We start from the raw sequence: 27,844 nt of genomic DNA, 5'->3' as shown, positions 1-27,844 counted from the left end.
TAGCAGCATGCAGGGGAAAAGCATGCGTTGTTATGTCATAAACGCATTTTAGTCATATGTAACAGTGGAACTAAGTTGTTTATATGCCTCATCCGTCAGTGTTCCTTTCTGTCTGTTGTGTCTCTTGTGAAAACATAATGTCTGGGTCTAAAACCTTTAGATACTGCTTGATTCATTGTTTGTTGCTGATCTAGGCAACTGAGTAACCTAACACCAACTGAAATCAGCCTAAACACAGTTTATACAGTCATATTCTTAGTATATTCTTCAATTTGTTTGTTAGTGTCAGTCCTGTAGTGTTTACATCTTCTCCACCACAAACCCAAAGGATTCAAACTGGGTAGAATTCTGAAAGTAAACATTTGCAACTGAGTAAGATAACAAAGTTGAAACCCAGAAATAATTTCCATTTTGTAACTCTGCAGCAAATAGATCCTTTCCTCGTTTTTGCTTCTTTTTGTCATTTCATGTGAGGATCTCTGTTTCTACAATGCCTTGATTGTAATTTTGCTCCACTGGCCCCCTACTGTGCTCCCAGTCCAACTGATCTTCCTGAGAAATGTCCAAATGTTGCTTTGCTTAATCCACTGAGTTGACTTAGACTTCTGTAGTATTCTACTTAGATTGAAGTGCCTCTGAAAAATATCTAATGTTAACTTACTTGCTTAGCGCTGATCCCATCACTATTGAGCAATACTAGTGTTTCTTCAATAGTGTTGAAGCTCCAAGGTTCTAATTTACCATTACATACACCCTTTTAATTGAATCTGTGGTTGTGATCTGCTCATCATAAGGATTTTGGTTTCATGAATTTGATGGCAGTTTTGCCACTATGTTTCAGTCTAATTTTCATACAGTTGCTACGTATATAGTAGGACTGTGGATTGGATCAGCAAAGCTTCATAATATATGGACTGAGTCTTCTTACACCATTAGTAAATTTTGGTCCGGCTACCTCACGTTACTACATCTAAACTCTTAAACCTCCAGAGTTATAGATGCTGTCGGAAACCTCGAACATGTCTACCCTTATTCATAATGAATTTGTGGAAACCGCTCTAACGCTTTCAGGTATAACTTTTGCATGCCCATGGTTACACAAAGAAAAGAAAAAATAATACATTTTTAAATGTTTATAGCAAAGATTTATTCCTTGTAATTAAAACATTGAACTGCAATTATTAGACAGATGAGACACTTAATTATTATAAGCATTATTAGTATGGTGAAAAGTATGAATAACTCAACCATATTGATTATTCCTAATATTGCTCCCATCTATCACTAATTCCCCTACACTGTAAAGAGCATGGTGGGAGTACCTTTCTGCCTGACCCAGATGAAATGATCTAACACCATACCTTGCTGTAATGTTTCAGGAAGCCAACCTCAGCGCATTAACGCACTCTGTCTTAGTGCGCAAGCCTACACACCTCTGCCAGCACAGCTATCGCCCTTCTTAAAATGTGTGTCAGGGCCTGTAGAACTACATCTCAATCACAGCTTTCGACAGCATCCATAATAACACTGGTGTGAAGTGCTTCTCACCTGAATTCAAAATGGACACTGTTTAAATAAAAAAAATCAGTCTTATCTCATTCTGCAAGAGTCACAGAAAAATAGCTTTACTAGTTTGGGGAAAAGAATTGTGTCCTTCTAACACAAAACACAGCAAGGGCATCGCATTTTAGCATGTGGCCATGAAACTAACAACAATGTCTAACTATAATAAATGTGCACATGGCATTTTGTCATGTTGATGAGAAATATGTTCAAGCCACCATCTTGGACAGATGCTAAGCTCTAAAGGAAAACTAAAATGGAGACATATTGTAATCCCTATAACACTATCACTCTTCTTGTTTTATTTCCTCCTCACTCGCCTTTTCTATCTCAATTTCAAAGGCATCATCTTTTTCTAGGGACACCCAAAAAAGTGCCTAAATAAGGCCTTGAATGCTCTATTTCCTCCCTTAAGCTCCAGACACTAATATTGTTCCACGATGATCTGTTCTCTAAGCCTTCACATTTTTCCATTAGACTTCGACTTGTGGCTGTAATGCAACAATTGAGGTAGTCATTACCTGACCAAGCTGTTTCATACCTTGAAATAATTGGTCTGTGGCCTCAACTCTGGAGGTGAGGTTTTAAATATATATCCTTTTTTAGTTAACTCCAAAACCCAGGTCCAAATGGAGGTGCTAGAGACCCTATGCCAGCAACCTACTAAAGTCTCTTTTAAAATTTGAGAGAAAGGACACCAAGTCCTCTTTCATAAGAGAGGGCTCTCCCTTAGCTTCGATGTGGTTTTCTTCTGCTTATCTTTTTATTTTCAAGGAATCGTGAAATTGCGTATCCCTCCACAGCACAATTGAGTAGTGTTTGCTTTGTTTAGATGTTTAACTGTTTGTGACAAGAGCTTGAATTCTCCAGCTCTACAGTATCCCTTGATGACAGGGATATAAACAGTTATTCTACCTATTGATTTCAGCTCTTTGGATCCTTTCCACCAGCTCAGTCAATGCACCACCTGGAGGTCATCTGAGAGATGTGGCCTCTCACTATGCCTTCCGTTCTTCAGACCTGAAAATCAACATGAAGACTTTTTTTTTAACAAAGTTCACTCCACACGTATTCCTTGCTCTGTGGACCTTATGGACCTTACTTAACCTTATTTTTGCTCTCAGTGTGGAACATTTAGAATCAACCCATATGCGGCTCCTCTTTCTGTGCTATAACTTTCCACATTTGTGCAGATTTCACTTCTTGCCTTTGTGCATTTAGTGCCATGTCTTAAAGAACATGTGCTATGATCTTATGATGATGTTAAGAGAAGGAGCAATTCTTGCCCTTACGCTGGTCCTGGGTTTATCCCAGGGTGGCTCATTAGACCCCCCCCCCCCCCCAAACCTGAGCACACTTGTTTTCCTTATCTTCTTCACAATCATGGACAGCTTTTTTTATTTATTTGTTCTTGTGTCGTAGGTATTACCTGTTTCTCAGCCTGCATACTAGACACATGCCTCCTGCCAATCCAATGCTATGCTTCCCACTCCAAGGACATAGTGTGTGAGCCATAACATTGTGCAACCCCCCCAGCCCACTTTAGACTCCGAAGTTCCCTCACCTCCATCTTCCCTGTCATCAGTCTCTCCACTCCTGCACTTTACATTTTCCCCCTTTCTCTACTCACCACTCCAGTACTCTTAGCTCCCTTCCACTACACAGCTTCTTAGTTTAGTTAGGGAAGCTGCAACTACTCTACGGTCGACAGATGCCTCTTCCCATAGTCGTTGGGCAGAATTGTAGATTTTCGTGGTCTAGAGGGTGTCCCCTTCTTGCTGTGTCTCCAGGCTACAAGGATAAGTTGTAACAGGGCCATGATCTTGACACACCCTGGGAGGATTATTTTGGTCATGTCCCACCCCTTCTTGCTAAAGTACAAGTGAGGCAATAGTGTTCGGCTGCTGAAGACAACTGTGACCGCTGGCATATAGCTTGGTTTCCTGTATGGATTTCAGCTGTCTCAGGCCTTTTTCACCCCGTTCACGCACCCTGTTCTTAGTAGTGACCTAAGACTGGGAAGTGCAAGTCTTCGGCACATGGCCAGCTATAAGGTTGATTTGCACTTTTACATTATTCCGCAATGTGGTGCCTACGTGCAGAAAAGTGCACGACTGAGAATCCAGGACTTTGAGACTATTGAAGAACTTGTTTTTACTCTCAGTGTGTGCAGTGACATAAAAGCCTAGTAAACCTCAGGACTAGGTTGTTTTCAGCAGCAAAATGCACCTGGAAAACAAAAGGAAACCCCATAATTAAAAGGCATTACTTTGAAAGAAGGTTTAGCAGTGTGTGAGACCAGCAGTGGCGGCTCCTCCATGGGGGTGTTTGGGCGCCGCCCCCCTGCTTTCTCGCCCTGCGAGAAGGCAGAAACAAATGGTAGTTATTGCTGTAATAACTACCATTTGTTTCTGCGAGAAGGCAGAAACAAATGGTAGTTATTGCTGTAATAACTACCATTTGTTTCTGCCTTCTCGCACTGCGAGAAAGCGGAAGTTCCTGGTTTAAAGTGGGCGGTGTTACTCGAGGGCAGGGGGGAGTGGCTTGCCCACTGTTGTTAATACTGTCTGTTTGGGCAGCCTGAGAGGCTGCCCAAACAGACAGTATTAACAACAGTAGGCAAGCCGCTCCCCCCTGCCCTCGAGTAAAACCTCCCACTCTCCCTGTCTCTCTGTATGCTGCAGCATACAGAGTGAAATGACGTGGGTAGGGCAGCCGGCCGAACCAATCACAGCGCTGGCTGCGGTGGAGGGGAGGGAGGCTGCCTGCCGCGCCGCCTTCCTGATGACGTGCGTGCTGCAGGACTTGAAAAGCTTAATCTCCAAACTGAGGACCTCGAAAATCATAACAGATGGACTAATCTGCGCCTTTATGGTCTACCTGAGAATATTGAAATCCCTGATCGTCTCTCCTTTTTAAAGAACTTTTTGCCTGACCTTCTTAATCTTCAATCTTCTGCTCCTCTAAACATCCAGCAAGCACATCGTTTTGGTCGTCCTCAGCTTGAAACTACCAACACTTGTGGTATCATAATGCTCTTTTTAGAATTCACTTACCTGATGCGTGTATTAAAAGTGCCAGAGAGAAGTGTCATCTTGTTTGGTCTGGTCATAACATCTTTATATCACACGATCTTGCTAATGCAACCAACGCCAGACGTAAGGAATTTCTGGCGCTTCTACCTTAACTGAGATCCCGGAACATCCGATGTGATACATTAGATCCCCATCACTGCAATATTACCTACGAAGGTGTTTCCCACTTGTTTGAGGATCCATCCAAATTAAAACTGATTAAGAAGGTCAGGCAAAAAGTTCTTTAAAAAGGAGAGACGATCAGGGATTTCAATATTCTCAGGTAGACCATAAAGGCGCAGATTAGTCCATCTGTTATGATTTTCGAGGTCCTCAGTTTGGAGATTAAGCTTTTGAATTTCTTGTTCCAACAGAGGTATTTTAGTCACCATGTCTTGAAGATGGTGCACACGTTCCATTTCAGTTAATTTGCCTTCCATATTGATCCATCGGTCCTCTGTCAGCTGTACTTTTTCGTCGATAGTGTTCATGAATGGTTTAAGTGCACGTAGTTCATCCAAAATTGTATCCAGGACTTGGTTAGAAGATGATTTGAAAGGGGACAGAGGATAATTTTTGGCTCTTTTAGGTTTAGTGCCAGAGGAGGATGCTTTGGCAAGGCTAAGACATTTTGATTATGCGTGTATGACTTTGAGGAAGCCTTTTGATAGTATAGAGCCTGCCCATAAAATTAGTGATGGAGCAATGAAAATATGCAAGGTTTCATACACCACATGAGAGGATATACTTTGAGGAGATATAGAGAGTCCCAGCTGACTCATAAACAAATGCAAGGAAAAAAATGTAAGCAAGAATTCTTGAAATATTACTACACTGCATGTGTGAGCATAGACAGTACCCCTCAGATTAAGGCCCTTGAAGGAGCAGGTATAACTAATCCAACAATGGTATTATGCCACTAAAGCACCATAGGGATCTGCAGCTTTATATAGAAATATATATACAATGGCATTAGGTTCAAAAGCTTGAAGAAACCAGGTGGATAGAGCTTAATTTGCACTGGTGCGTAGGATAAAAAGGTACACTGAATAACACGTTAAAAATCCATAATGTAGAGTTGGACCATGACACTATTGATCCAAAGATGCAGGAATACAGGTGAGAAATAAGAGAAAGCTCACCCAGGTGATATTAGCCGCATGAGGAATCTGAGGAGAAATACTTCGAGCGACGCACTTTCAAATTGGCGGCCGCTCGCTTATCAGGAAAATCGTCACCACAGCACAAATTTAAGAGAAACGGGTTTAAAATAATCTCCCATTATATCATTAGCTTGTCGCTACAATGCGTTGCAGGAAACCACCTTTGAATACGCTGGGCATGGTCTCGGAGTGACCGAAGGAGGATTCAAAGCTCTGTGACTAGACGAAGCTTAGTGGGCCACCGCCATCTTGCACCAGTGCATAAGCCACGCCCTGTCAGCTTTTAGTTCTGATTTCTCTAACCTTGTGTTAAATTGGTACTAATTAGGTGAGACATTTGCTAGACCCCATTAATGTGTGTTAAAATAAAAAATAATCACTGTTTCCACAGAATATGCTGTGTGGCAAAACACATTTTGCCTTTTCTACCCACCTAATTTAGTCAACTCGTCACAGCATTTGCCCATTTATTGCTGCATACTTTCAGTGGACTGCCTATACCCTAGCATCAAGGATATATGTTGAAATCATATGGTAGTTTGTAGTGGTACTATATTGCAGCTGCTGAAATGGGCGTCAGCGTAGCACTGGCCCTGTCTGTCTAGTCTTCTCTGTCTTCCCTAAAGCTGTAAGCTATTCTGCAAAATTGCAGATGCAGTTGACCTTACCCGCCATCTGGAACTGACGTACCTAATCAATTAATACAGTTTAATTGCTTCTCCTTTACGAACTGTCATGGGACACATTCTATTCAGCAGGAGCGGCTCCTCTGCAATGGCTGAGGAGCGTTGCCATCTGGCTCCCAGACAGCAGCTGAAAATAAAAAGATATTTTATAATCTTTTTATTTTCAACTGCTGGCTGAGCCAGCATGTGCATGGATGGGTGGGACCGTACCATGGAAGGGGGGAGGAGGAGCACTTCTAAATGCGCATGTCAGTTTGGCCGGCGATCTTAGGTCGGCCAACCTGACAGGCACACTTAGGTTTTTCCAACCCAGCTGTATTGCACAGCAAGGTTGGAGAAACAGGAGAGACTCCCTGTACCTGAGCGAGCGTTAATCCAGCCCGCTCAAGTCAATCCCCAAGCTGCTCTCATGCTTTAGAGCAGCGCAGAGATTGGATAGGAAGTCTGTGATTCTGGCCCAGAGACTGCTGGGACCAGGAACTGGAAGGAGAGGAGAGCGAGGTAGCTAGCAGCGCCTGGTATTTTTTTTAAATTATTAACCCCCCCAGCCCCCAGACCGCAACCCTCCTCGTGCCCCTCCCCCTAAGACCCCTTCCACCTGCCTCACCACTCTTTATCAGTGTCGGTCGCCACTGCTATGTGGTGTAAAGAAATGGCATACTGTTTTTTTTTATAGTTGCCTGTTGAAGTTCCCAATGTAAAAAAACCTGATATAATTTCCATGTATGTCAGAAATGCAACAATCATGCAGACTCCATAAATGAAATCACCTGTACTCACACCCGCAATAGATGCCATATCATACCTGTTAATGTTGAACTTCAGATCCAGGTCAGTTTGAAATATTCCTGCTCTAGCTTTTATTCATTTAGTCTGGTCTTGGGAAAAGTCTGGCAGCTCTGATAAAAAGTACACCTTCAAAAAGAAACTCTCTACTAGTAGTACTACTGGCTAAGAACTCTAAATCCAAGTTCAGCAACTGAGCGCTGCTTCTGGCACTATCATTCATGGTGCAGTAGGATTGTAAATTGTCCATGATTTCAGCTGTCAAATTCAGCTTTGGGTGTATGTTTGCTACTTTTTTAATCCTTAAATAACTTCAGATGTATGTAAATGTATGATCAGTACTACTATGTATTATTACAAACCAAAGAATATAAACCTACTTTTACTTGGACTTTGTACACCGTCTGTTTTAGAACTCTGTGACCTCCTCAGATGAAATTGACATTTTGTCCTGACTTTTTGCCCTGAATTCTGACCTTTTGTCAAGAATATTTACTGTTACTGAACAGAATTTGCCTCTTTACCAGGTGGTCACACTAGTTAGAAAAATCACTTACTGACAGTGAATGGGGACAATTACTGTGTAGACGTAAAATGGGGTAAGAGGGGATAAAGTAATGTGCATACAGTGAGAAGAGGGAAGGATTGCGCTGTCAGTGATTTGGGAAATATTCTTGTGCAGATGGCGAGTGAGGAAGCGTCACTGTGCTGTTTCTGAGTGGTGAACAAGCACAGGAGACTGTGCATGTAATTCCACACCTAGCTCAGATGGTCCCATTGACTCAGGAAGAACTCCCAAACTAGCTTGCGGTATGGCGTATGAAACTACCTGAGGTGTTCTGCTGTGCCAAATTATTTGGTGGTAATTCTGTTCATTATTGCACCCCACTAATCTCAGAGAGGAGACATTGTTTTTTTTTAAATGTAATATAATCCTTATTGGGGGGTTTCTGTTACTGGTTAGACTGCCAAGGCAATGCCAAACAATGCTATCGTTATTTGAGGACTCGAAGACTGTAGGTAAACACCAGCTGGACTACTTCTGGTCAGGGCCCAATGACCCTGGCTTATAAACAGCTCAGCAGCAGTAAACGTTATAACTTTTTTTCAGATCAAACGAAAAAAGATTCTCAAATATATACAATACACCAGTAGACCTCCTAATGTCCCTGTCACAACCAGGACTCGGGTCTTCCTGTCTAAAAAGGACATGATAGACGTTTGTTTGTCACTTTTAAAGAAATCGTTTTTAACAAACACACCTGAGAACCATAATTCTATTTGCATCAAACAGGGCTCCCACGTTTTTGGTCACTGCTTTCAAAGGTTTTCAAAGTGCATGTGAGAACAGTGCTCTGCAGGGCCGGGCTTTCCTCCATACCGAAGATCAGGTCTGTTTCTAACCAGTTCCACTTTTAAGAGCTGTTGGATATCCAGTGACTCGTCTAACCTGGACATCCAAATATATTTAAAGAACAGCCTCAGGCTATGAAAGGAAACAGAAAACTTTAGACCAGAAGTCAAACAATAGATCTCATAGACATAGATCATTAGGGGATGGGGTCAATTATAAGGGACTTCGTGACTCTTATGTACAGCAGGGAGAAGAAACGGTCCCTTGTGCCCCCACTGGGCTCACCCAGTAAAAAATTCACACAACCGAGGATATTGTTATCTGAAGTGCTTCCCCCCCCCCCCCCCCAGACCATCTCACCCTTCGGGCCCACATCAGCAGTATCTTTAATATGGTAACCCTTAGTTCACCATCTTCAGGGTTTCATCCCAAAACCCAAACATAGATGTCCTGGTGCCACAGTATTACAAACTCTGACTGGATGGCAGGAGTAGTGGAGGAGACCAAGATAGGCAAGAAAATACATCACTGTGATTTCTATCTGCTGGTGAAACTCCATGTCAATAAAACATGTGGGTGTTCCTTACCTTCCCTCCTCTTGATACACATGTTCATATTCCTTTTTTGGCACTAGATTTCTATATAGGAAATTGTCATCCAAAGTGTTATGGATGTCCACCATTGACACATCCACTCCCTTCTCTTTTTCTACGCTATTTATAAACTTACAACGGCAGAAAATGTACCATATTTTCTGATATACGCCCACTCACAATTTACAGTTGGAAAAAATGGCAAATCCTGCTTTAGGGTTTCTGGCCCGAGAGGTAAACGTTTTTATGTTGTTAACTGGGCCCCCAGGGTCCTTATGCCCTACAAATGTGGGTAGTAGTAAACAGAAGTAAACGAGGGTTTTTGGGGGAAATAACTTTAAAAAAAAGTAACCAACTTTAGATCAGTTCAATTATATTCTTTTTGAAAATGTTTCATTTATAAAAACGTCGTATTCATGAAATACACATTTTTGTCATTAGCTACTTCATACGCAGCAAGCAAGGAAGTCAGTGGAGATGAACGGACAATCACTACAGAATCAGCTTCTGGATTCAGAAAAGAGGCTTTCAAGAGTTCGTTTGGAAAATTCCCAGCTGCGGACAGACAAGACACATTTAGTAGCCAACATTTCCCGGTTGCATAAGCAGGTATACTTTTTACTGGTAATTTTCATGTTTATAATGCACTATAACAACATTCTCTTTCTCCTGTGGATGCGGAATATTTTCCACATGTATCTACTAAAAGCTGGATTTAGTGAAGGATACAAACGTGTAATCCTCAGAACAGTGGTGCCCAATTTCTTCCAGCGGTGTCATTTCCACCAGAGATTCTCTGCCTTTGGAAGTACCGTAGCCATAATAGCGCAAGAATATCCTGATTATGGTTGTTTTAACAAAAGTTTCAAGTTGTAGATCCAGTATCCACTACTTAGACAAAGTTATTTAGGAAGCACAGGTGAAAGGATAGTGTTGTGGAATGTTATCCAGTTCTTGCTTTCCATATGCAGGAAAAAATATTGTTGTAAATTTTACTGTTGATTTTTAACCCAAAAGAATCGTCTTTTTCAATGCTTTGATTCAAAGTATTCTCTAAACTGTCATTTTCTTAAGCTCACAAATGCAGTCTCAGATGCTAAATTGCATACACAATAGTCAAATCACCTTAAGGGAAAAAACAGGGCATCATTTATGAGGTTTTGACATAGGGCAGCGCCGCAAGGAATCTTGTTGCTCTACATTACGACAAAACAAAAGGGCAGGAATGCGCCGTATCTAAGTCATACAGTGCATTCCGGTCCTTTTCCCCAGCGCCGACGCACATTAAGCTGACATGCGCCAACGCAGGCACCCTTGCACCATGGTGCAAGGATGCCTGTGTTGCGGGAAGGGATGATTGATTTTTTTCAGGAAAGATTACCTTCCTGCATAAAATCAATCAATTAAGGCAATGTCCTCTTTCTACGTGTGCTGCAGAATGCAGATCATATAGAAAAAGGAAACAAGCATCTGCAATGCAATAGGTCTCGCATTTACGCGAGTTTGAGCTATTGGCATTGTAAATGACAATGTCTTTTATTTATGTTTTGGTTAAACTCTTGCAAATGTGAGACCTATTGCATTCCAAATGCTTGAGGACATCTCTGAGTTGCCCCCTTCTGTCTCCCACGGCCACTGAAGAGCTCCCTGTTTGCTACGAGTGAAATAAACAAGCCAGTGGTCACAACTGCGGATGAGAGACCCTCCTGCAGTAAGAGAAACTCATTAAAGAAAATAGTGCTTACAAATGAAATAAACCATACCGTGTAACAAGCAATTTAAAAGGGCCAGTCCTCATGAGAGGTTACAAATGAAGACACAGTGGTACTAAGGAGGAACTAACAAGCCTAATAACGAATTAGAAGCCGGCATTTATGAAGGACAATGACACAAACCATTGACAAATATGGGTGGAGAGAGGGCGGGGCTTCAAGGTCATACTCCAATACAGCATGTTCACAGAACAGTGCAATCGCTGCCCAGGCTCGACCTAAAAATTAAGAGAAATTAAAAGATTTGAAACATCTTGAAGTTGTGGCACTTGAACTAACTGGTTTGACTTCCCCCATTATAGGATCTTGGCCTTGTCACAGTGTTTACCACATCTGGCACTTGTACTAACTCTCCATCTTGCATCTGCTTTGCTGGATTTAATTGACCGTTGCGCTTCCAATGCCCAATTTTATGGCAAGAGGTTGCCTTCCTTAGCGTGGCAATGTCTATTCCTGTTTTGGGGTCTATATGGGTACCTCTCCCTCTTCCTTGTCCAGAGTTATTCGGAACGTTCCTATCCCCACATTGATTATTCCCCTGATTCCAACCCATTGTTCCTCCGAAACAGACTTAAACGCTCACTAGTTTTAAAATGGCCGCAATTGGTGGAGTTCGCTCAGAGCTTTATTGGAGGTATGCGATGAAAAGAAAAATTATAACATTGGCCATTGCTAGAGGGACGCAAAGGCTTTTTTATAATGTTATAGAATAAGTCGGGCCTCTGGTGATACCAACTAATAGAATTCGCTGTACTGTTTTTTGATCACTTGAAGATGGTGAATAAAAAGATATAGCAAAATACAAGGGTTATATTAAAAGTTTTTTGGAAAAACAGTGTGTAATAGTCAGTTTGGCAAAGTGTGACAACTACTGTATATATTTGTTGTCATAAAGATTCGATCAAATAGGTCTAGCCAGTGATCACTCTTTTGCATGTAAAATTGTCGCCAAACTCTGCGGTTGTGAAGAGGAAACCAAAAATAAGAACCAAATTATGACTGGCGCACCCCCAACAGCCCACTATCCCTGCGGGAACTGCAGTGTCTGCCACCTCAACAGTATCACCAAGACACTGTTTTTCAATAATGGCATGAGTTGGGAACTAAGAAACCTGACTAATTACAATACCAACTTTCAAGAGATCACAAGATGGTACAGCAAATTCCTTTTAGTTTTTATTCTCCGTAGTATCACCAGAGGCCTGACTTATTCTATAACATTGTAGAAAAGCTTTTGCGCCCCTCTAGCAATAGCCAATTTTATATTTACATTTTTTTTCTTTTTATTGCATACCTCCAATAGGCACCGAGCGAACGCCACCAATAGCGGAAATTTTAAAACTAGTGAGCAGTTTAGTCTTTCTCTCACGTTGGTTCCAGGCACGTTTCACACTGTCGGAGCACGAGCCGAGTCAGAAACAGGAGCCGCAGCAACAACATGCTAAGATGCGGTCCCCAGGGAAGAAAGTAGGTCCATTAACCGAGGCAGCCTTAATGAAGTAAGTTACAGGGAAATGTCTGAGGGATGCATTCCTTTTAAATGGTGGATGCCGGCTTTTTTACCGAATTACACTGCCAGCAGCGGTCCAAATACCTAATCGGGATATTACTTTTTTTCCATCAGGTTTGACTACAGGCACCTCGACCCTGGTTAAGACCATCCCGCTTTAACATAGCGTTTCTAAAGTATGTAAAGGAGTATACACTTCTTATTTGTTATATGTGTTCTCTTTTTTTATATTGTTTCACGGGTGAGATCTTCACAACCACAGAGTTTGGTGACAATTTTACATGCAAAAGAGTGATCACTTGCTAGACTTATTTGAGCACCCACAATATACAGGTGTAACATAATACAGGTTATAAATGGCATTTGCGACTTGCCAGCCATGCTGACAGGCCTGTGTTTTTAACGCATTTCCCTTGTTATTACAGATACGGAAAAATTCAGTGACAACCGTATGTATAATAGGTGCATGCGCATTGCATGTGAATGAGTGTGTCCATATTAGAGGATAATATGGGAGTGGCACTAGCGGGACTTACTGCTGTGTAGTCCTCAGGAAGTGCCAATAGGGGAAACGGCTCGAAACATGCTGACTACCTATTACTGAAACAACCAGACCCATTATGGTCCTAGTTTTCAGTAATAACCTCTGATTTTAACCTTATCGACTAGGGGCGGGAATCAAATATTGGCCCACTAGTTAGGTATTTTGAATTCACTTTTTCCACTCTCCCTTACTTTAGTCCATGAAAGTGCTCCTGCGTAATCGCCAAGTCGCCGCACACCCCAATCCGTAGAAGATTGGGATTGGGATGAACCCCAATGATGAAACATGCCACCTAGGGGCAACCCTGGTGGGTGAGGGGTCTTTAGGAAAAAAGTTTCTTTCCTATTAAGCGATTACAGTGTATTCTCACTGTAGCCTATTCAGCATTCCCGTGGGCAGGTTTTCTCTGAATTTTTCAATTTTTGTATGTTACATAATTCTCCAAAGGCAACTTACCACTGATTATTTCATCCACCTAAGCCTTCAACCTCACCACATCCAACAAATCTGCCTTTAGCGCAGCCTTAATCATGCCCTGTCTCCATGTGCTATTCTGTCTTTCTCTATCAGTATTTTCTATTTCTCCGCCAATTCTCGAAATTTGTGGTATTTAGGATCTGCTGGTTTCCAAAGGTTCCCTGACCTGCACTTGCTTCTGGTGTTATCCCTATTGGTCCTCTGGAGCTTCCCACATCCTCAAATCTAAATTTGAGTTTGCTAAGGATACAGATCGTATGGTACTAGTCGCTGACAAAGGGGTTCTAGATTCAACAAGCACCAAAGATGGACTGTTTCCTTTCGTGGTCTCATTCCTTCCTAGGCCGATTCTCTCCTCTAACCCTGACTTGTTGTTGACTAGAGTTTCCCAATAGCAAACAAAACAGGTGATGGACCGAATGTGGATCAATGTCACACATTCAACCCAGTCAAAAGATCTGGGCCCAAATCCATCGTTTTTTTGCACTCCACACCACCCTGGGTTAGACAATGGCGATATGCAAATCAGCTCTAACCCTGTGCCCCATGGGAACAGTCCAGTCCGAACTACAAAAGCCATGTCCGTCCCAGAACGGAATCAAGCATCCGAGGACCGGACCGGTTTCGAGGTAACACCTCTCATCAGCCCGGCTAGCTTGACTCCAGTGGTGTGGAGTGCCTGGGACCCACGTCTGGGCATCCCCAGCGCACTTATGGCGGCAATTGCAAACAAAACAGGTGATGGACCGAATGTGGATCAATGTCACACATTCAACCCAGTCAAAAGATCTGGGCCCAAATCCATCGTTTTTTTGCACTCCACACCACCCTGGGTTAGACAATGGCGATATGCAAATCAGCTCTGACCCTGTGCCCCATGGGAACAGTCCAGTCCGAACTACAAAAGCCATGTCCTTCCCAGAACGGAATCAAGCATCCGAGGACCGGACCGGTTTCGAGGTAACACCTCTCATCAGCCTGGCTAGCTTGACTCCAGTGGTGTGGAGTGCCTGGGACCCACGTCTGGGCATCCCCAGCGCACTTATGGCGGCAATTGCAAACAAAACAGGTGATGGACCGAATGTGGATCAATGTCACACATTCAACCCAGTCAAAAGATCTGGGCCCAAATCCATCGTTTTTTTGCACTCCACACCACCCTGGGTTAGACAATGGCGATATGCAAATCAGCTCTGACCCTGTGCCCCATGGGAACAGTCCAGTCCGAACTACAAAAGCCATGTCCTTCCCAGAACGGAATCAAGCATCCGAGGACCGGACCGGTTTCGAGGTAACACCTCTCATCAGCCCGGCTAGCTTGACTCCAGTGGTGTGGAGTGCCTGGGACCCACGTCTGGGCATCCCCAGCGCACTTATGGCGGCAATTGCAAACAAAACAGGTGATGGACCGAATGTGGATCAATGTCACACATTCAACCCAGTCAAAAGATCTGGGCCCAAATCCATCGTTTTTTTGCACTCCACACCACCCTGGGTTAGACAATGGCGATATGCAAATCAGCTCTGACCCTGTGCCCCATGGGAACAGTCCAGTCCGAACTACAAAAGCCATGTCCTTCCCAGAACGGAATCAAGCATCCGAGGACCGGACCGGTTTCGAGGTAACACCTCTCATCAGCCCGGCTAGCTTGACTCCAGTGGTGTGGAGTGCCTGGGACCCACGTCTGGGCATCCCCAGCGCACTTATGGTGGCAATTGCAAACAAAACAGGTGATGGACCGAATGTGGATCAATGTCACACATTCAACCCAGTCAAAAGATCTGGGCCCAAATCCATCGTTTTTTTGCACTCCACACCACCCTGGGTTAGACAATGGCGATATGCAAATCAGCTCTGACCCTGTGCCCCATGGGAACAGTCCAGTCCGAACTACAAAAGCCATGTCCTTCCCAGAACGGAATCAAGCATCCGAGGACCGGACCGGTTTCGAGGTAACACCTCTCATCAGCCCGGCTAGCTTGACTCCAGTGGTGTGGAGTGCCTGGGACCCACGTCTGGGCATCCCCAGCGCACTTATGGCGGCAATTGCAAACAAAACAGGTGATGGACCGAATGTGGATCAATGTCACACATTCAACCCAGTCAAAAGATCTGGGCCCAAATCCATCGTTTTTTTGCACTCCACACCACCCTGGGTTAGACAATGGCGATATGCAAATCAGCTCTGACCCTGTGCCCCATGGGAACAGTCCAGTCCGAACTACAAAAGCCATGTCCTTCCCAGAACGGAATCAAGCATCCGAGGACCGGACCGGTTTCGAGGTAACACCTCTCATCAGCCCGGCTAGCTTGACTCCAGTGGTGTGGAGTGCCTGGGACCCACGTCTGGGCATCCCCAGCGCACTTATGGCGGCAATTGCAAACAAAACAGGTGATGGACCGAATGTGGATCAATGTCACACATTCAACCCAGTCAAAAGATCTGGGCCCAAATCCATCGTTTTTTTGCACTCCACACCACCCTGGGTTAGACAATGGCGATATGCAAATCAGCTCTGACCCTGTGCCCCATGGGAACAGTCCAGTCCGAACTACAAAAGCCATGTCCTTCCCAGAACGGAATCAAGCATCCGAGGACCGGACCAGTTTCGAGGTAACACCTCTCATCAGCCCGGCTAGCTTGACTCCAGTGGTGTGGAGCGCCTGGGACCCACGTCTGGGCATCCCCAGCGCACTTATGGCGGCAATTGCAAACAAAACAGGTGATGGACCGAATGTGGATCAATGTCACACATTCAACCCAGTCAAAAGATCTGGGCCCAAATCCATCGTTTTTTTGCACTCCACACCACCCTGGGTTAGACAATGGCGATATGCAAATCAGCTCTGACCCTGTGCCCCATGGGAACAGTCCAGTCCGAACTACAAAAGCCATGTCCTTCCCAGAACGGAATCAAGCATCCGAGGACCGAACCGGTTTCGAGGTAACACCTCTCATCAGCCCGGCTAGCTTGACTCCAGTGGTGTGGAGTGCCTGGGACCCACGTCTGGGCATCCCCAGCGCACTTATGGCGGCAATTGCAAACAAAACAGGTGATGGACCGAATGTGGATCAATGTCACACATTCAACCCAGTCAAAAGATCTGGGCCCAAATCCATCGTTTTTTTGCACTCCATACCACCCTGGGTTAGACAATGGCGATATGCAAATCAGCTCTGACCCTGTGCCCCATGGGAACAGTCCAGTCCGAACTACAAAAGCCATGTCCTTCCCAGAACGGAATCAAGCATCCGAGGACCCGACCGGTTTCGAGGTAACACCTCTCATCAGCCCGGCTAGCTTGACTCCAGTGGTGTGGAGTGCCTGGGACCCACGTCTGGGCATCCCCAGCGCACTTATGGCGGCAATTGCAAACAAAACAGGTGATGGACCGAATGTGGATCAATGTCACACATTCAACCCAGTCAAAAGATCTGGGCCCAAATCCATCGTTTTTTTGCACTCCACACCACCCTGGGTTAGACAATGGCGATATGCAAATCAGCTCTGACCCTGTGCCCCATGGGAACAGTCCAGTCCGAACTACAAAAGCCATGTCCTTCCCAGAACGGAATCAAGCATCCGAGGACCGGACCGGTTTCGAGGGTCCCAGAGCCTCCACACCACTGGAGTCAAGCTAGCCGGGCTGATGAGAGGTGTTACCTCGAAACCGGTCCGGTCCTCGGATGCTTGATTCCGGTCTGGGAAAGATATGGCTGTTGTAGTTCGGACTGGACTGTTCCCATGGGGCACAGGGTCAGAGCTGATTTGCATAAAGCCATTATCTGACCCAGGGTGGTGTGGAGTGCAAAAAACGATGGATTTAGGCCCAGATCCTTGTACTGGGGTGAATGTAAGACATTGATCTACATTCTGTCCATCAAATTGTTTTTTGTAATTTTCTCCCTGAGTGTACTGGGGTAGCTCAGACGTGGGTCCCAGAGCCTCCACACCACTGGAGTCAAGCTAGCCGGCCTGATGAGAGGTGTTACCTCGAAACCGGTCCGGTCCTCGGATGCTTGATTCCGGTCTGGGAAAGATATGGCTGTTGTAGTTCGGACTGGACTGTTCCCATGGGGCACAGGGTCAGAGCTGATTTGCATAAAGCCATTATCTGACCCAGGGTGGTGTGGAGTGCAAAAAACGATGGATTTAGGCCCAGATCCTTGTACTGGGGTGAATGTAAGACATTGATCTACATTCTGTCCATCAAATTGTTTTTGTAATTTTCTCCCTGAGTGTACTGGGGTAGCTCAGACGTGGGTCCCAGAGCCTCCACACCACTGGAGTCAAGCTAGCCGGGCTGATGAGAGGTGTTACCTCGAAACCGGTCCGGTCCTCGGATGCTTGATTCCGGTCTGGGAAAGATATGGCTGTTGTAGTTCGGACTGGGCTGTTCCCATGGGGCACAGGGTCAGAGCTGATTTGCATAAAGCCATTATCTGACCCAGGGTGGTGTGGAGTGCAAAAAACGATGGATTTAGGCCCAGATCCTTGTACTGGGGTGAATGTAAGACATTGATCTACATTCTGTCCATCAAATTGTTTTTTGTAATTTTCTCCCTGAGTGTACTGGGGTAGCTCAGACGTGGGTCCCAGAGCCTCGACACCACTGGAGTCAAGCTAGCTGGGCTGATGAGAGGTGTTACCTCGAAACCGGTCCGGTCCTCGGATGCTTGATTCCGGTCTGGGAAAGATATGGCTGTTGTAGTTCGGACTGGACTGTTCCCATGGGGCACAGGGTCAGAGCTGATTTGCATAAAGCCATTATCTGACCCAGGGTGGTGTGGAGTGCAAAAAACGATGGATTTAGGCCCAGATCCTTGTACTGGGGTGAATGTAAGACATTGATCTACATTCTGTCCATTGAATTGTTTTTTGTAATTTTCTCCCTGAGTGTACTGGGGTAGCTCAGACGTGGGTCCCAGAGCCTCCACACCACTGGAGTCAAGCTAGCCGGGCTGATGAGAGGTGTTACCTCGAAACCGGTCCGGTCCTCGGATGCTTGATTCCGGTCTGGGAAAGATATGGCTGTTGTAGTTCGGACTGGACTGTTCCCATGGGGCACAGGGTCAGAGCTGATTTGCATAAAGCCATTATCTGACCCAGGGTGGTGTGGAGTGCAAAAAACGATGGATTTAGGCCCAGATCCTTGTACTGGGGTGAATGTAAGACATTGATCTACATTCTGTCCATCAAATTGTTTTTTGTAATTTTCTCCCTGAGTGTACTGGGGTAGCTCAGACGTGGGTCCCAGAGCCTCCACACCACTGGAGTCAAGCTAGCCGGGCTGATGAGAGGTGTTACCTCGAAACCGGTCCGGTCCTCGGATGCTTGATTCCGGTCTGGGAAAGATATGGCTGTTGTAGTTCGGACTGGACTGTTCCCATGGGGCACAGGGTCAGAGCTGATTTGCATAAAGCCATTATGACCCAGGGTGGTGTGGAGTGCAAAAAACGATGGATTTAGGCCCAGATCCTTGTACTGGGGTGAATGTAAGACATTGATCTACATTCTGTCCATCAAATTGTTTTTTGTAATTTTCTCCCTGAGTGTACTGGGGTAGCTCAGACGTGGGTCCCATAGCCTCCACACCACTGGAGTCAAGCTAGCCGGGCTGATGAGAGGTGTTACCTCGAAACCGGTCCGGTCCTCGGATGCTTGATTCCGGTCTGGGAAAGATATGGCTGTTGTAGTTCGGACTGGACTTTTCCCATGGGGCACAGGGTCAGAGCTGATTTGCATAAAGCCATTATCTGACCCAGGGTGGTGTGGAGTGCAAAAAACTATGGATTTAGGCCCAGATCCTTGTACTGGGGTGAATGTAAGACATTGATCTACATTCTGTCCATCAAATTGTTTTTTGTAATTTTCTCCCTGAGTGTACTGGGGTAGCTCAGACGTGGGTCCCAGAGCCTCCACACCACTGGAGTCAAGCTAGCCGGGCTGATGAGAGGTGTTACCTCGAAACCGGTCCGGTCCTCGGATGCTTGATTCCGGTCTGGGAAAGATATGGCTGTTGTAGTTCGGACTGGACTGTTCCCATGGGGCACAGGGTCAGAGCTGATTTGCATAAAGCCATTATCTGACCCAGGGTGGTGTGGAGTGCAAAAAACGATGGATTTAGGCCCAGATCCTTGTACTGGGGTGAATGTAAGACATTGATCTACATTCTGTCCATCAAATTGTTTTTTGTAATTTTCTCCCTGAGTGTACTGGGGTAGCTCAGACGTGGGTCCCAGAGCCTCCACACCACTGGAGTCAAGCTAGCCGGGCTAATGAGAGGTGTTACCTCGAAACCGGTCCGGTCCTCGGATGCTTGATTCCGGTCTGGGAAAGATATGGCTGTTGTAGTTCGGACTGGACTGTTCCCATGGGGCACAGGGTCAGAGCTGATTTGCATAAAGCCATTATCTGACCCAGGGTGGTGTGGAGTGCAAAAAACGATGGATTTAGGCCCAGATCCTTGTACTGGGGTGAATGTAAGACATTGATCTACATTCTGTCCATCAAATTGTTTTTTGTTTTTTGTTTTTTGTAATTTTCTCCCTGAGTGTACTGGGGTAGCTCAGACGTGGGTCCCAGAGCCTCCACACCACTGGAGTCAAGCTAGCCGGGCTGATGAGAGGTGTTACCTCGAAACCGGTCCGGTCCTCGGATGCTTGATTCCGGTCTGGGAAAGGTATGGCTGTTGTAGTTCGGACTGGACTGTTCCCATGGGGCACAGGGTCAGAGCTGATTTGCATAAAGCCATTATCTGACCCAGGGTGGTGTGGAGTGCAAAAAACGATGGATTTAGGCCCAGATCCTTGTACTAGGGTGAATGTAAGACATTGATCTACATTCTGTCCATCAAATTGTTTTTTGTAATTTTCTCCTAGAGTTTCCCAATAAGCTCGGGTCATACACAGACTACAGGTCCGATGCCGACTGGTACCATAATGGTTTCTGGTAACCATAAAGCAGCATTGACTCCACTTGACTCTGCACCTCCTAAAGCAGGTTCCTACTACTCCTGTTAAAAATCCTTCACACTATCCCTGCACTAGGGCCTGTCTGTGATGTTGCCACTCTTTCCTCATTCCCTGCATTCGCCAGTACGCGCCTTCCCTCCTCTGAATGTGGGTTGTAAGGTGAAGGACGCTCCGATAATAACCTATCTAACAAGCTGTCATCCACATCACTCCCATCATTTAGGTTTTCTCCTTCATTCCTATCCTGAGTATTCCCCTCTCCATCCAGCATTGGGTACAACCTATCTCCTTTAATTGTGTCTGCTCTCCATCTTTCAAGTTGTGCGTCCCATCGTGCATCCTGATATGCCTTTATTGCCTTTTTCATCTTTCCTTGAAATCTCTCCCTGTTCTTTGCATGTGCTGCTCGCATCCACACATCTAATGCCTCAAACCGTGTTGGTCTAGGCAGAGGCCCCAGAGCAGACATCAACTGATACAACACCTCAAATCGAAATGAACCATAATGCGAAAATGCCAAATCACCCTCTTTTTCAGTGATGTTTTGTCAGTTTTGAAGCCAAATTGTAGTATGGAGTCCTACATTTGTCGCCATATAATGTGTTGGAGAATGCTCGGGTGATGCCTCCTCACCCACTTGAGTAACAACTCCCTGATTTCCCCTGAGAAAATCTCATAACACCCTAAAACATTGCATGGTTAGATCAAAATTTCCCCTCAATAGACAATTTTCTCAATCACAGCTTCCTGATGACTAACACCCATCCCAACAGGGCGCTACACCAACCGACCTATCGCAGTGTGGTACACTCTGACATCACCTTCACTCCTCTCAGCAGTTCACCCCATCACAATTTCTCCATCCACGTTCACTCACACAATAACAATTCTGTAATTGTCTGCCTTCTACAATCACCCAAGAACATTCACACACAGCGACCCTCGATCTGCGCTGGTCACCTGAATTGGTATAGTCCACCCCTGTACACAAGGCTTACCACACGATTCCCACACGTTACATGCACACAAAGTTCCCTGCCTTAGGTGGAGCTGCCGATGACATCTTATGACAACTCCTAAAATCGGCAGTCAGACAATCACAATAACTCGGTGTCTTCTACACCTTTCAATATATCCCGGGTTCATAGGCCACTTCGGGACCTGAAACTCAAATCTTAATCCTTGGACCACATCCGGCCCGAAACCACATTCACTCGACTTTCACACAAACTCCACCATACATCACACAATCACATCACTCCTGCAATCTAACACACAACGCATCCCTACTAATACATATTCCTCCGTTCGCCGTTGCTCTCGCACACTGTCAAACTCCATTGGTCTCCACCAAAGTCTGTCGCTCTCCCTTTTCGATCATTAGGCTCTATTTTGGACTCTAGGGGTCTAGGTCTTATCTAGAATTTTCTGTGGATTCTCCTCCCCCCCTGCTTCACGAGAGAACCATCCTACTCTACTACCAACTAAAGGAGCTGAGTTCCATGTTCTAGATGCGCACTAGAACCTCGAGGCGATAGTAGTTTTTCTCAGCCTGAAAGCATGGGGGGGAGAAAACGTTAGCAGATCAGTCATATCAGTTCCAATGTACTATGACTCTTAAAATTCAAAGACTACCAATGAAGATTAGTTGGTTTATTCCATGGCCAAGAATAACTGGATGTACAGGCACCCAAAGTGAGGGTGTAGAAATACATTAGAACTCATACGAAGCCAAATCTACGGATGAAGTGAAGGCGGTGCAACATGCACAAAATGATTAATTCAATAACCGGGATACAAAAGATTACTAAGCAGACGTCCAGGTTCCCTTTCATCTGAAGTTGGTGAGTATAAAACATTAATCTGTCCCTTCACTAACTCTAACGTGACATCCCTACATAGCATTTACCAGGCAAGATCAGTTAAGGTGTCAGCGTGGGAAGCCTTCCTAAAAAGTCTCCCCACATTGGTTGGGTCAAGAAGCATAAAGCTACAAAGACAGAGTTCATTCTGAGATGCTCTCTCTCACAAGGCAAGGCAGAAGTCCTCTGACACTTTCCCTATTTACGATACATCAATACCACAGGTAGTATCCCAGGGCCTTTTGCGGATCACGCCATCCAGTCAGGCCACCTTCTCATTAGTAAATTTCCAGTAGGCAGCAATGCTCCAAGTTTGGCGAGATGACCTTGCTTCCCAGGCTTACTCTCAGTAGCAACGCTCAATGTATCCTCTTTTCCCGAAGCCTAACTCCTAAAACAAAGACATTATTCTAATTAACAAGGATAATTCTTACACCTGCAACTGAAATGTAAGAAAGAACAAATCCAACATGTACATGAAATTCAACTATTAAATCTTCCAGGGAAAATGTATTTCAGGACTACAGAAATCGGCCACATAAGAAAATGGCACACAGGCTTTATGAAATTACATATAAAATGAACACTCTTTACTGAGTACTTCTAAATTAACACGTTACATTAGCAAATCAAATACATGAATAATTGTCAGCAACATACACAAACTCTGCACGTTAATGTTTTTTAGCTAATCACATCTAGTTTCAACGTTAATTTCGTCACGTTTATGTTCAAATGTCCCTATTACACAACAATTCATATTATTACAGTTCACGTTCTACTGTCTCAGGTTAATACAACAAAGGAATATATACTTGTGATTCTGAAGCACCCCAACAAATGAAATTTTATATTTGCTCTACATCAGTACACATCCGCAGTGACTTCATAATTCAGAAAACTGGAGCTCCAGTATTCCTGTATCATGACAGGGAATACACATACATTTCTCATTGTGATATATTTATTATTATTCATAACATGAAAGGTATTTTCACAGTTTGTTTTAAGGAAATTACTCAAGAAGAGACTGCATAGGGCCGTGGTTCTTAACCTTTTGACTACTGTAGACCCCATTGAATCACTACTTAGAAGCATGGGACCCTGCCTAAGCAATTTGTACTATTTTAACCTCAAAACAACACAAAAAAACACAGAAAAAGTACATGAAACAAATTAACAAACAATGAAATATTTTATTTAATCCACATAGAAAAAACTATACAAAAATCGAAATTTTATTTAAATGTGAAGGTTTGAGATTGTGTTTTCTTTCTAAAAGAGGAAGCAATATGTTGGACTTAAGCATATCACTTTATCTGGTTTTGCTCCTAAATCAAGCTCTCTTTCATCGGCACATGCAAGTGCTTCAATTGAGACCACAGGGTTCTGTTTGTTGTACTTGTGCTGCTCCCTGGATCCAAGCCAAGGATACCAACTTAATTTTTAGCCTCCAGTTATAAATGAATGCACATTTTAAAATGTTCATATTTTCATTTGTCAGTTTTGCTTCATAGGAAGCAAAATGAACAAATGAAAATATGAACGTTTTAAAACGCTCTGTAAATGTGCGCTAATATATAATTGGACTCTAAAAATTAAGTTGGTATCCTAGCTTAATCCCTGGTAATAGCGCAAGTACAGCAAACAGAACCTAATATGGATGACTGGTGGTGTGTATATTAGTGGAAATATATTCAGTGGAAAACAAATATAATAAAATACGTTTATCTTTGATCAGCAGGATTGTGAATTAATCAATCACAGTTATTCTTTACGGAGAATATATATATATGTAAAAATTCACACAAAAAACTAAGGTTACTGGGACAAAATAGTAAGGTTCTGATTTTACACATGCAAAACCATAAAAATTCAGATGATATAGTTAGAGTTATTTCAAGTAACTTTAACTCGTGCCCTAAGGTAACCATAACTTGCGCCCCCCGGGCTCGCAAAGACTCCACAACTGGGCGAAGAAGGTTTGTGAAGCACCAAGGAGCTGACGAAAGACCGAAGGGGAGCACCTTGTATTCGTAGCAAACCCCTTGCCAACAGAACTGTAGGAAGTGCTGATGTGGCGCAAAGGTGGGGACCAACAGGTAAGCATCTTTCAGGTCCAACCGGACCATCCAATCTCTTTCTTGGAGTAGATCGCGAAGAAGATGGATGCCCTCCATCTTGAAGTGTCAATAAACTACCCAGCCATTGAACTCTTTGAGATTCAAAACTAGTCTGGATCCACCCCCTTTCTTCTCGACTAGGAAGATACTGCTGGTAAAGCATCGGGTGGGGGTCTGTGACTACTAGGGCCCCTTTCCTCAGCAGAGACAGTATTTCTTCGGAGATGAAGTCATGCTCTTGTTGGGAAAAAAACATCTGAGGGGAGGGAAAATGTTGAGTGGGGGAACTGTACAGTTCTAGCCTGTAACCCTGCACTGTCTCTTGAACCCAGGCATCCTGCAATATCGTGTGCCATACCTGCAGAAAAGATTGGATCCTGCCCCTCCAGTCTTATTTCTGAACATCCTGGTTTCCACCCTGGTTTCCTCTGTATCTGCCCTGCGAAAGCGATTCTTGGTTCGTTGGGTTGGGTAGAAGGAAGAGTTGTTGTAGCTGGGGTCCTGGTAGCCACCGCGATGTTGTTGGTACTGGTATTGTGGCACACCTTGATTATAACCCCAGCCGAACGCCCTTGGTTTTGTCCGGCCCTGCCGAAAACCAGCCGGAAGGGACGTCTCAGGGAGGCCTGTGCCTTATCCAGCCCACTGAAAGTGGCGACAAATTTGGTGAGCTCCTTGAGGAAGAGCTGACCGAATAGAAGGCCCTGAGCAAGAGGGCAAGATTCAGCCAGCTTGGGGTCCAGTTTTAGTAGGATTGATTGTATCTTTTGCTGGACATTGCACAATTTGCATTTCCTAATTGGCAAACCGCCATTTGCACCCATCCAATCAGTTCCTCCGGATCAATTTCCATGGCAGACTCCTTGGCCCTAAAGTCCAGTTCCAAAATTTTCGTCAGAGGGCCAGTCATGTCTAATAGTTTGCCCTAGGATGAGTCCTCGGAGACCGGGGACTATGCAGCGCACAGCAATCAGGCAATGATGCCTCAAACATTTGTAACCATATTTTCAAAAGACATTTGTTTATTCTTTTTTTTTTTTAACACAAACTGTTCAAGTATTTCAATTTGTTTAACACAATTTTTTTAAGACACATCAATAAATCATAGCTTCAGTGAAATTCATAAATGCATCAATGCAAATCTCATGCACATGTATCGAATGAAATAATATCGAGGGACAAAATATCGACTTGCAAAAATATCGCGGACAAAATATCGACAGTCAAAATATCGAGTTTGTATCTACAAACAGGTAAGTACAAAAATATCGAGTACAAAATATCGTTTACAATAATATAGATGTAAAAAATATCGACTTTATTAAAAACAGTGTTAAATTAAATTAATATTAAAATTTAATTATTAAAATATACTTTAAAATACTTACATTAACTTATAATAATTAAATAATAAATGAAAATAATAAATAACATTTTTACAATCTTATTTGTTAAAACATATATATATAGTAACATACTATAAATAAATAAGATACTATTATATTACCGTAAAATACCAGAAGTGTAAAAAATACTATTCCCACTCCAAAGAGTGCAAGCGTAGGGAAAGCGTTGGATAGCGTAGGGGTTAAAATTACTATTCCCACTCCAGTGGGTGCAACAGTAGGGAAAACTGACCCTGAACCCTAAAAATACCCCTTTACCCAAAAACCCAAAACTGACCCTGAACCCTAAAAATACCCCTTTACCCAAAAACTGAAAACTGACCCTGAACCCTAAAAATACCCCTTTACCCAAAAACTGAAAACTGACCCTGAACCCTAAAAAAACCCCTTTACACAAAAACTGAAAACTGACCCTGAACCCTAAAAAAAACCCTTTACCCAAAAACTGAAAACTGACCCTGAACCCTAAAAATACCCCTTTACCCAAAAACTGAAAACTGACCCTGAACCCTAAAAATACCCCTTTACCTAAAAACTGAAAACTGACCCTGAACCCTAAAAATACTCCTTTACCCAAAATTAATTAATATTATTTAATTACCAATTAATTATTAATTAACAATAACAATAAAGTAAATATATTAGCACAGTAACTGTAATTACTTTAATTTAATAATTAATATTATTTTTTACCAATTAATTAACAATAACTAAAAATTATATATATAAATAAATTACTCTAATTAATGTAAATAACTAATTAATATTATTTAATTACCAATTAATTACTAATTAAAAATATGTACTAAATTATATTAATTAATTAACTAATTAATATTAATTAATTACCAATTAATTAATAATTAAAAATATTTACAAACATATATTAATTAATTAATTATTATTAAATTACTCCCCACCCTTATCCCCTATTAACCCAACATCCCGCTCCTAAACATTAACTACAATTTATATTACTATTAATAAAAAACAAATTATTTTTTTAACCTTTTTTCTACATATTATTGAAATTTTTTACTTTGACTATTTATATATATTTTGTCGATATTTTTGTACTCGATATTTTTTTAACATTATTTTAATCGATATTTTGACCAACGATATTTTTGTTGTCGATATTTTATTATTATCGATATTTTTAACTCGATATTTTGTCCATTCGATATTTTTGAGTCGATATTTTGTCTGTGCACCGTATCGAATCAATATCATTTTCCAAGCAAAGAAAAGAAAAGTTTCAAAACAACCCAATGCATTTCGGGTCCCTCTTGACCCTTCCACAGGGGTATGGTAAAATTTCAAGTATGCAAAAATGTTCAAGGTTCAAATCCTCACGGATGATTCAGGTAACGTATCTACAACAAAATATGCATGGCATTCAAAATCAATTATATACATTGCATGCGCATGTATCTCATTACATGTTCTGAATAATCACACTCATCGTGACCTCAGGGTTTGCATTCTCCCAAAATATCCAAATTAAATCAAAAAGAGAAGTGAGCCAATCAAAACTTTCAAAAAGACTTGAAGTGCCTGTAGAGATATAAAAGATATAAAGGATCATAGTTTCATCTTCGAACCCACCCGTGTGACCGATTGAAAATAAAATAAAAATTCAAAAGGATTAGTGCCAATATCCCAAAGTGTAGAGACAAGTTGTCCTGGCATGATCGCCATGCCCGGACCATGCCCTTCTTTGGATCCTTGGAGTACTTTTTCAAATACATTAAGATAGGGGGGTCTACCTCCGGGTTCTCTGTCACCTTACCCACAGGTCTGGCCTTGGGCACTCAGAGCTTAGTGGTGCCCTGACATCCTTGTCGAATGCTTGTCTAAGATGGGATTGGACATAGTCTGCCACCTCCTGGGTGGCAACAAAGCAGTGGCTTTGTGCGGCTCCACGTCCGTCGCTTGCATTGTATGCGCTGAG

The 27,844-nt window shown here is 43.4% G+C and overlaps 1 protein-coding gene across 1 annotated transcript in view; it reads left to right on the top strand.

Annotated features, from left to right (window-relative positions):
* The window catches only part of LOC147724364 (uncharacterized), a 350,577-nt gene that overhangs the window by 262,393 nt on the left and 60,340 nt on the right, over window positions 1–27,844 (top strand). The window contains exon 10 of the mRNA XM_086965924.1: window positions 9,661–9,828. Coding sequence (XP_086822050.1) covers window positions 9,661–9,828 — 168 coding nt within the window. The remainder of the gene's footprint in view (window positions 1–9,660; window positions 9,829–27,844) is intronic.

The sequence above is a fragment of the Lissotriton vulgaris genome, chromosome 4_1 (assembly GCF_964263255.1).
Source record: "Lissotriton vulgaris chromosome 4_1, aLisVul1.2, whole genome shotgun sequence".
Taxonomy (NCBI): domain Eukaryota; kingdom Metazoa; phylum Chordata; class Amphibia; order Caudata; family Salamandridae; genus Lissotriton; species Lissotriton vulgaris.
Note: the sequence above shows the minus strand (reverse complement) of the source record. Positions and strands in the feature narration are given on the sequence as shown.